Raw genomic sequence first — 11,136 nt, forward strand, 5'->3', positions numbered from 1 at the left:
TCCCAATAAGGTCAAATAATTTCCATATTTTCTAAATGGCACATCTAAGTTCATGATAATCGAGCCAAGACCATCTGTTGTCATGAGCAGATCTCGTGAAACGTAAAAAGATTAAAAGTAAAAAACAGAATACATATTAAAAAAATAATACAAATTAAATTTTTTCTTTATTTTTTATTTTTTATTTTTTTATTTTTTATTTTTTCTTCTTCTTCTTCTCGGTTACGAAATTCAATAAAGACTTCCAATACTTGTTGAAAAATTATGAATCATCATTTCATTATATAACGCAGTGGAAGCCCTCGAGGAGACTTGTTCTTATTTTTGATCTTGATTTTTTTTATTATTTTTTTTTTTTGACTTGTTGCGTTTTCTTCTTCCTTTAGTAGATTATACCATTCAATAATCTATTCACCCAATACTTTGCTATCAGACAATCGACCAACTATGATGCATTCAAATCCTGCGACCGATAAGGTACTCACAAGTTATATCAAGTCACTTTTACCGTCCCCGCCACAGTTACTGCCGAATGACCTTGCACAGGTGATTAGACTAATTTTCACTGGTGCAGCATCCGATATCCAAATAGCATCCTTTTTATGTGCATTGAGAATGCGAGGCTTGGACCAGGAGTCCGACTACATTGCTGCAGCCGTCGACACCGTGTTGGATTTTGCAGAGACCATTGGTGACCACTTGATTGATGAACGTGGATACATTGATATTGTGGGCACTGGAGGTGACGGACAGGACACATTCAATGTGTCGACATCTTCAGCTATTGTTGCAGCCGGAATGGGATTACCGGTGTGCAAACATGGTGGAAAGGCAAGCACCTCAAAGCTGGGGTCAGGAGATTTACTAAAGTCCTTGGGGGTCGACTTATCGAGGATAAATGTTGTCACTTTACCCGAGATTGTGAAAAAATCGAAATTTTGTTTCTTATTTGCACCATCATTCCACCCAGGTATGGGCATTGTTAGCAATGTGCGAGCGCAATTGGGTGTGCCTACAATCTTTAACATCTTGGGTCCGTTGATCAATCCAATCCCAATACAATCGAGGATACTCGGAGTCTACAGCGAGAAATTGGGAGAAAACTATGCAAAAGCTGCATCGATATTAGCAAAGAAAAGCCACATCCATAAGAGAACAATGGTTGTGTTTGGAGAATGTGTTCTTGATGAAATTGCACCAAAAGGATATACGAAAATCTGGATGGTTGAGGAAAATGGAGAAATAACAATAGACAGGATCTCACCAAAGGATTTCGGCTTACCTGAACATGACATATCATCAGTGAAATCAGGCACACCCGACGAAAACGCGCAGATTTTGGACCATGTTTTGAAACAAGACAATGATGAGTTCAAGATTGTTGAAGGCCGCCCTAATCATCCAATCGTGGATTATATCTTGTTAAATTCTGCAGCACTTGCTTACGTTTCCGGAATCTCACACGATTGGAAAGGCGGCGTTGAGCTTGCAAAGAAATCGATTGTGACTGGTGAAGCCTTTAAGGCCTTGCAAGACTTGAAAAATGCAATTGCCTAAGCTGATTAGAAGCACATTTTAGCTGAAAAGTTAATGAGATAAAGAAAAAGAGAGAAAGAGAAAGAGAAAGAGAAAGAGGAAGAGGAAGAGGAAGAGGAAGAAAAGGAAATTTAAAGATTATTTCTTCTTTTTCTTCTTTTTCCAGTACCAAAAAAAAAAAAACATTTATAGAGTAAAATATTTCTAGAGCTGATGCACATGTCTTTTGACATTATAAAGTCTGTACTATAAATAAGTCTATATGTCTGTGTCCATGTGTGTAATTATACAAGAATTTTGTTATAGAACGTTAGTAACTTGAGTTTTCGTTCCTTTTTCGTTCCCTTTTCGTTCCCTTTTTATTCCCTTTTTTAAATTTGTTTTTCTTTTTAATACTTTTATTCTTGTTTCTAGTTCTTCAAGATTGGCCAAGCCCCCTTTTTTTTAGCCTAGGCAGCAACAGGAACTTGACAACATGATTCAAACAAAGTCTGTTTTCTTCTCAATACCTTATCACTGAAATTTGATGATTTCACCAATTTAAACGCACCAGTTCCAATTGCCATCGTCTGTCCCAAAATAATACATTCTGAAACACCTTCAATCTTATCACGCTTCATGTAGAAGGCAGCGTCGAACAAATGATCAGTTGTCTTTTCGAAAGATGCCAATTGTAAAACAGAGTCTCTCATTTTACTCAAACCAAAACGTGTGATACCCAAGACTTCACCTTTGTATGTCATGACATCACCTAAAAGCTGAATATGTCTAGGATCAACACTCATACCATAGTTACTCATAGTATAATCAATTTCTCTAATAATGGACGAACGTGCAGCTTCGATACCTAAAATCTCATTGACTTCAAGCACGTGATTGGTAGTAGTCTTGGTTCCAACAATACCTTCAGTATTCATCACATCTTTCAAACCATACCCTTCAACCAAAAGTTCCTTCTTATTATCATCTTTGATGTTGATCACAGCACGGAAAATATTTGGAAGACCTTTGATACAAATATCTGGAAGCACACGCTTAAGCAGTTGCATACGGAAAAAAAGATTGTTACGTTGGTCTTCGCCACTCTTTAAACTCTCGGTTTTTGATTCAGTAACCCGGCACGCAACCAAGATACGATCCTTACCCATGACCGAGACATCACTCTGCGAAATTTTCAATTTTGGCGCCTTGCAAATTGCCTCAGCAATGTTGCTGATATCCAATTCCAATTGCAATTTTTCAATTGAATCCAAGTCAACTTTGATCGACAAAAAGGCCAAGTTATCCTTGTATACATCCTCAATATAGATGGAAACATCCTTGAGTGATGTCTTCTCAATTCTTCCTTTTGCTACACGCGCAGCAATTTCGTCATCTTCATTCACCAATACGGCGTTAATAATCGGCGTAGAAATCGTTTTGGAGGCATTAATAATTTCCTTAATACGGGGCACACCTAAGGTAACATTCATAGAAGCAACACCGGCAAAATGGAAAGTCTTTAAGGTCATTTGTGTACCTGGTTCACCAATAGATTGTGCACCAATTGCACCAACTGCTGTACCGGCTTCAACTTTGGCTCTTGAATACTTATAAAGACATTGAGTAAGGAAGATTTTAACTGTTTTTTTAGAGATCTTCATAAGCTGGTCGATAGCATTGACTTTGGAAGCATCCTCGTCTAGTACCATTTCGTCTTGATCGCTTGACTGCTTATCAAAAGTAAAATAAGGCTTGAGTCCACGCTCTTCTCGCAACCTTGCCAATCGTTCTGCTTTTTGTGCCATAAAATCTCGCACTGAGCGATAGAATTCACGTTGAGCATCTTTTTGATCAACCAATTGATCTTCAGTCTTTCCCTCCTCATCTCCGGTCTTTAAAGCTTCTTCACGTGGTCTCAAGGTCTGCTCCACCACATCCATAATTTGGTATGGTAACAACGACTTGTCGTTGGCACTGAATGTTAAGTTATATGCATGATCCCATTGTCGAATGAAATTGACTGGTTTTGCATCACCTTCCATATCGTACGGGTCTAATCCATCACCACCGTATGTGAATTGAACAATACCATTGGATGAGTTTCTCACAGTGTCATCATATTGTGCAGACAAATCCTCCAAAGACTTCATCAATCTTCGTGACATGTAACCTGTTTCTGCAGTTTTAACAGCAGTGTCAACCAAACCTTCTCTACCAGAGATGGCATGGAACAAAAACTCTGGTGGTGATAAACCACTAAAGAAAGAATTTCTAACAAAACCCTTCGATTGCGGTGTCTTTGAGTTCTTAGTGAAATGTGGCAATGAACGATCTTGAAATCCATCAGGAACACGATGTCCTGATATAATCTGTTGACCAACAACTGCCACCATTTGAGAAACGTTCACAATGGAACCTTTAGAACCACATGTTGCCATAATCAATGGTGCATTAAGCGAATCCAATTCTCTAATACATTCATTACCAACTTCTTCTCTCACCTTGGAAAGCAAACCACCAATCTTAGCTTCCAAAGTCTCCTCTTCGTTACAACCCGGTTGTGTTTCCAATTTACCTCTATTAAATAAGTCAATGAGCTGGTCACACTTGAGGTATGCTTGCTCAACCATCAACTCCTTTTTCTGTCTCAATTCAGTTGCGGGAGTCACATCATTGATACCAATAGAGAAACCTCTATTTCCCAAGTATCTGGCACACAACTTGGCCATTCTATTCATTGCTGCTGCAGCCTCGTGCGGACCGTAATCTCGTAGAATCACGTAAAACACTGAATCCTTCTTACCATCACCAAGAGTAGACTTGTCCATCAATCCGCTTAGGATTTGTGAGCCTCTAATGACAACATAACCATCATTTGTAGACATTTCCGGAGGAAAACCTTTAGGGGCTGGATGACACGTCTTGTTCTTTGCATTAAGATTGATAATAACTTTACTCTGTTTATTTGGCTTGATCAAGAGCGAAAACACTTGTTTACCTGTCCACAACATAACTGGTTTGAAAATAGCAGGTGGCGGAATGTCGAAATGAATGTCGGCATCAGACATCATGCTTAGTAACTGCACTAATGAGGCACGATCCAAAAAAGTATCCTTGTGGGATATCAAGTATGAACCAGTAATGAAATCTTGCGTAGCGGCAATAATAGGCTCACCCGATTTGGGAGTTAACAAGTTGTTCTTCACTCCCATTAAGTTGATAGCCTCTGCTCTTGCCTCCTCCGTTTGTGGAACATGCAAGTTCATTTCATCACCATCGAAATCAGCATTATATGGAGTACAAACACATTCGTTCAAACGGAAGGTTCTCCATGGACGAATCTTTGCGTAATGTGATAAGATGGATAACCTATGCAATGATGGCTGTCTATTAAACAAAACAACATCACCATCTTCGATATGTCGTTCAACCAAATCTCCCACTTGCAAGCTTCTTGCGAGCTTGTGACGATCACCAAATCGCAAGTTTCTTTTTCCTGGCTCATTTTGCTTTTGCACATAATTTGCACCAGGATGGTGATCGGGACCATTTATGATAAGCTGCTGCAATTTTCTCTTGTTGTATCTTGTACATTTCTCAGGGTACGTCAAGACTTTTGCCACTCTGTCGGGCACAGCAACTTCATCAATCTTCAAATTCGGATCGGGTGAAATAACCGTTCTTCCTGAAAAGTCCACTCTCTTACCTGACAAGTTTCCTCTAAAACGACCCTGTTTACCCTTTAATCTTTGACAAAAGCCTCTAATTGGTTTAGAAGATTTAGACCCACCTCCGCCGCCACCTCCCACCGAGGGAATAAGAGCTGGATTGGCGGAATCTGAATTGATATACATTGCCACCGACAATTGTAAATAGTCCCATTGTTCCATCAAATTGTTCATTGAGATACCTTTTGCAATACCAGCCTTGATCATCGACGAGGTCCAGACAATCTCAGTAAGCTTAACAGTTAAATCATCTTCGTTAGATTGTGCATCCATCATGACTGAGGGTCTGATACAAACTGGTGGTGCTGGCAAGTATCTCCAAATGTACATCTCTGGTCTTCCTCCTCTCAAGGGGTCCATTCCAAATAACTCACAGTCCGATGGTGTTATTTGCTTGAACAAATTCAATGTCTTTAATGGATTAAAGTCCTCGGTAATTCTTTTTGCATACTTTTCCAACTCTGGGTTACGCATAAATACCTGCTCGATCTCCTTGTCCCATTCCTCCTTTTCCGGAGTATCTTTCTTTCCAATCCACCTGAATGTATCGTGAACAATCTTGAGTGCTGCTGGACCTGCACCACTTGCTGCTTTCTTCACCACTCCATTAACATGATTACATTTCAAGCATCTTCTTTGCTTTTTACATTGATCAGAAACTTTTTTCAAAATCTTCATTCTTTTCAAATTATCGATATCTGGTTTTCGTAGTTCATTTAGAAATTGACGTTTATTTTTTTCATCCAAAAGTACCGCAGCACAGTTCTTACATATACACTGCAAAACTGTGATGATGGCCTTGAAGTATCCAACGTGAAAAACAGGCAATGCTAGCTTAATATGACCGAAATGGCCCTGGCACGAGGCAAGGTTCCCATGACAAGTAGAACATTCTTGTGCATTTGATGATGTACCCATTCGTGGATCCAAAGCACCCCCGGCTTTGGCTGTTCTACCTTTCTCCAAATCGTAAAGGTCTCTGGTTTGCACCTCCACTTCCGATTGCGCTACTATATCATCTGCTGAAAGGGCGCTGAATTCTAACCCACTGATGCATTTCGGGGTTCTTGCAATTACCACATCCTTCCCCATGATTGGATATATCTATGTGGCTCTGCTTAATCAAGGTATTTGCTTTCGTGAAATGATTAAAAACAACTAAAGGAAAAAGGAAAAAAAAAGCAAAGCAAAGCAAAACTGGAAAGAAGTTTGACAAGCTATGAATAAAGGTTTGTTATTGGGCGGACTCGGTGAAGCGGTTCTTTACTGTGGAAAGGGATGTGAAGATGATTCTAGCTGTTATCTGATTTGAATAAGATTTGATCTCAAAATGTATAGCGAAGACCTTTTATATTTTTCTTTCCTTCCCTAGATGTGAGTGCAAACAGAAAAAAAAAATTAAAAAAAATTAAAAAAGTACAAAAAAAAAAGGGTAAAGAAAAGAAAGAGACAAAAACAAAATGAAGATCAAGAAATTCCCACGCACTAGAGAAAATATATGCACCTATATGGATATCGGGTGTTCAAATGGTCTATTGCAAAAGAATCAAACTTTTGTGTATAATGAGACCATTGCGAGGAATATGGAGAATATTGAAAGTATGAACGTTTCCATATTATATGAGTGTGAAATCAGCCAATATATGTTTAGATTGTTTTTCTTTTGTTTTCTGTTTTCTTCCTTTTTTTTTTTGAGTTACTTTTACACTAATAGTAATGAAATAAAAAGTATCAACAAGACATATATTAATTTAGATTAAAAAAACTTACAACTTGTCAAAATTAGCAACTTTAGTAGTTGGCGCGTAGCCAGTCCCAATCGTTTAAGCTACCATCATCATTAGTAATATCCATGCGCGAATGAGAGTCATCGTCATTAGTGCCATTTTGTTGAACAAACATTCCTCCAATTCCTCCAACTCCGCCCATTCCGCCCATTCCGCCCATGCCATTCATGCCACCCATACCTTCAACACTTTGCGTTGCCAGTGAATAGCTCATTCTATTACCCGACGGAGAATCCAATTCCATTTTTGCTATTGAAGAGTAATTCGAAAATTGTGCGTTTTGACGAGATAAGGAGACCGATGATGCCGACGAATGAAAGTTAAAGTCTGTAGGTACATCATTAGGATGGGCGTAAGACATTACGTCGTTTTCTCCACGCGCTCTCCAAATGGTGCTGTTGGGTAATGACGAAGACACAAACGGTGCTGACTCTGAGCTTATACCTAGACTAGAGTCTATATTCTTTGCAAGCATACTCTCTGCTAATTTTTGACTCAGCTTATTTCTCCTCATGCTTGGTCGTCTCTTCCTTACTGCACCACCACCAACGGTAGTGGAATTAGTAGAAACGGTACCTGCAGAAGCAGTACTATTTGATGCACTGCTAACACTTTTTTTATCCTCCCGCTTGATCGAAGTAGGGTTAAGATCATCACCGTCTGCCATATCCTTTTTGTTCTTGATGCTGTTTTTATTGTTATTACCATTATTATTATTGTTATTATTGTTGTTGTTGTTGTTGTAATTGTTACTGTTCTTGGTATTGTCTGATCCGTTTTTGGTATCCCCACTGGCACCACCATTGCCATTATTAGTGCCACCACGTTGTCTCTTTTTAATCACATCTGTTTTCAAACTCAAAGGTCTAACAGTTCCATGGAGTTTAAGGAATAGTCCGCATGCATTACATAATGGCTGTCCTTGAGGATTACGTCTCCATAACGGTGTAGTTTTAGTATGGCAATTTGAGCACGAAACACCCGAATTATCTCCAGAATTGTCTTTGTCATTGTTTTTGTTGGTTTTGTTATTATTGTTGTGGTGTTTTGCTGAGCCAGATCCAGATCCGGTTCCCGTGCTTGTAGATTCTGAAGGACTAACACCCTTTTTCGAAACCCTACTTGTTGCCGCGCCTCCCAATCCCCCTATTCCTCCTGTCGTCGTCGCGGTTGCTGTTGTTGTTGTTGTAGGTGCTGCTAATGAAGATGTTGTTGTTGTTGTTTTACTATTTTTCAGCTTCCGCTTCTTGAGCGAGTCAGCTGGCGACTTGTCTTTCAACAATGGATCTATCAGATCTTCGTTTTGACTTGGTAACGTGAAATCCATACTTGTGTTTCGACTTAAAAGTGGGTCATTGTTGAATAGTGTTTTGCTCATTTGACCAATAGGCGTCTGACTTTGCGATCGATTGATGAGTGGATTGCTATTTGGTGCAAATTGCTGAATCGGATCGGAAAATTGCTGTGATGAGTTGGAGAATTGGTAAATCAGATTATACTCTGGTAAAGATACCAACGACTCTTCGCGTATCAAATTTGTCGGTGTTGTAGTACCAGTATTTGTCATGGGAACCGGCACAGAACCTGAAGATTTCAACAGTGGATGGGCACTGAATTCGTCAAACATATTTGAATGACTTTGTTGGTTGAATAGACCTTGTTCCATTAAAGAAGTTGATGAGCGATGTGTTACTGATGGCACAATTGTAGGTACAGAAGTTGATGCTGTTGGAATATGACTTGCAGATGAATTCATCATATCATCAAAGAAAGGATTGTCAAACGAGGAAGTAAGACTATCGTGGTATGAATGTGGGTTGAGTGTACCCTGGAAATTTGTGTTGGGGCCTTCATATGCAAGTGGGTCTAATGAAAATTCAAATGCAGAAGAGTGTGGATCAAGATCGAAGCTGGCATGAACAGATGGTATATCACTACCAACTTGATTGTGGTGCCTATTAGACAAATTTTGGTCATGAAACCCGTTTATGGACAGTGCTGAGTCAAAATGCGAATTTGCAAAGTCCATATGCAGCTGATTTTGTTGTTGTTGTTGTTGATGATGATGTTGTTGGTGATGTTGTTGTTGATTTTGTTGGTGATGATGGTTGCGGTTGGCATGTAGTTGTTGAGATAGGTTTGACAGCGGCTTGTTTCCCATCAATCCTGGTGAAAACGGAGCAGTTCTCATTTTGGGATAGCTGGTTATTGAGGTCATTCCCCCGCTAAAAGATTCGTCCTGGTGGCTGCGGTTTTGGTTATGATTGTTAGAGTTGGACCACCTCTGATTAGACTGTTGATTGTTTCTTGCTCTACTATTATCTTGTTTTCTGTTAAATCTGACATGTGTATCGGCAGCGCCCATTTTTCTAATGTGAGCCACATAATCGAAATCCTCAGCTCCCGGGTCAGAGGAAGCGTCATTGCTATGAAAATTAACCCTATTCAGTGGCAGTTGCAGTTGCAAATTAAATTGCAGCTGCAATTGCGTATTTGCGACGGGGGTATGCCTATTACCGCGCTGTGGCTTAAAATTGTCGAGGTGTGGCTCGGTGTCGTTATCGTCACCACGTTTTAAGCCAAAGCTACCACGGCTTCCACAGCTTTCACGGCTTTCAGTTGCATGCCCTCCCGAGCCCAAACTCGAATGAACACTATTACCACCACTTGGACCCAAACTCCAACTTTGCATATGGCCCAGGCTATGACCTTGTCTCTCTCTTATATCTGAATCTGAATCTAGAGTGCTACTCGTTTCACCTCCACTTGTATTTAAAAACATCATTCTCCAAGTCAAGTTCTCCATCCGTGTCTTGTATGGCAAAGAGTCCTTTGCTTTGTTATATAATTTCCATAGCCCTTCAATACTTTCTTCCTCGTTTAATAGTAAATGTGAGAGATGAACAGACGAGCTGTGGTCCTTTGTATTATTATAATTGTCATTGTTGTTATTATTATTGTTGTTGTTATTGTTATTGATGTTGATGTTATTGCTATAGTTGTTGTTGCCATTACCAGAGAAACTGAATCTAAACTTCTCGTGAGTATGGGTTGGCACCGAGGTGGAAAATTGAGTGTTTTTTATGGCAGCCAGTTCAGACTTTGCAGGCGAAGCTCTGCCTAGACCTTGTCTGTGCTTGTCAAGCCCTCGATATGATGATTTTCCAATATTGGTCAGAAAGCTTCCGTTGCGGAAACTTGTGGCAGGCGATCCAGGATAAGATGTGGTGGTGTAGCTTGGAGTGCTGACTTTACTTGCCAGCTCATGACGTAGGAGTTGGTCCATAATTTACAAATGATCGACGGTTGTGCTTGCTAATTGTATTGAATCAAAAAATACTCTATATAGTGTCAAGAGGCTCCAGAAGAATAACAACAAGAAGAAGAAGAAGAAGAAGAAGAAAAAAAAAGAAAGAATTGACAGATTCTTTTAACGCTTCTGATAGACAACGATAAGAGAAATTCGTTTCGATGCTGGATATAATATATTTTACTGGGTGCAACTTCGATTCTAGCTATGCGGCTTTAGGGGGATGATGTATAGTGGTTCAAAGTAGTCTTTGGGTGCGAGTTTGTATGAGTTTGTGTGAGTGTGTGTCTGTGTTTGTATATGGAGGGGAAGACGGGAAATCACGGACAATGATAATTTGAAAATAACTAGATTGTTTCTATGGCTTATGGAACGGACCTATTTAGTTGACATTGGCGGGTGTCGATAGTTAGATATTAGGGAAGAGGGGTACGTCCTTATTTGCAATCAGTTTATCGAGCCAATGATGTTGCGTTCTGAAGGAAGATTACCTATTGTGTTTAAGGTACAAAGTATTATCTTGAATATGATAGTCTCGGATAAATAACACTGGAAAAAAGAAGTGTGCACTTGCCATCACCCACCGCTACAGTTACAGTTACATTTGTATTTTGCTACTGCCACTGCTGCTAAATGTTTGTCAACAAAACGTTAAGCAAGTGAAATATAATAGAGACATAAAAATAATAAATTAATAATGAACCAGAACGCTCTGGCTTTGCATTTTACTAGCCGGATGGATGGGAGAGGGGGGGGGGGAGGAAGAAGAAGTTTGACAAAATTTAAAGAATAG

The 11,136-nt window shown here is 39.6% G+C and overlaps 3 protein-coding genes across 3 annotated transcripts; 1 reads left to right on the plus strand and 2 right to left on the minus strand. All coding sequences in view use genetic code 12, as the record gives it.

Annotated features, from left to right (window-relative positions):
• Positions 1-447: 447 nt before the first annotated feature.
• Positions 448-1,557, plus strand: TRP4 (anthranilate phosphoribosyltransferase; the record flags this gene model as incomplete). The annotated part of the gene is made up of 1 exon (XM_001523052.1): positions 448-1,557. One exon carries the CDS (start codon positions 448-450, stop codon positions 1,555-1,557), a length of 1,110 nt encoding a protein of 369 aa, XP_001523102.2.
• A 428-nt stretch (positions 1,558-1,985) lies between these two features.
• On the minus strand, positions 1,986-6,338 carry RPC1 (DNA-directed RNA polymerase III subunit; the record flags this gene model as incomplete). The annotated part of the gene is made up of 1 exon (XM_001523053.1): positions 1,986-6,338. One exon carries the CDS (start codon positions 6,336-6,338, stop codon positions 1,986-1,988), a length of 4,353 nt encoding a protein of 1,450 aa, XP_001523103.2.
• Positions 6,339-7,037: 699 nt separating this feature from the next.
• GAT1 (Sodium- and chloride-dependent GABA transporter 1) lies at positions 7,038-10,319 on the minus strand (the record flags this gene model as incomplete). Its single annotated transcript, XM_001523054.1, has 1 exon — positions 7,038-10,319. The coding sequence occupies one exon, from the start codon at positions 10,317-10,319 to the stop codon at positions 7,038-7,040; it is 3,282 nt and encodes a 1,093-aa protein (XP_001523104.2).
• Positions 10,320-11,136: the final 817 nt, after the last annotated feature.

Source organism: Lodderomyces elongisporus, chromosome 5 (assembly GCF_030384665.1).
Source record: "Lodderomyces elongisporus chromosome 5, complete sequence".
Classification (NCBI taxonomy): Eukaryota; Fungi; Ascomycota; class Pichiomycetes; order Serinales; family Debaryomycetaceae; genus Lodderomyces; species Lodderomyces elongisporus.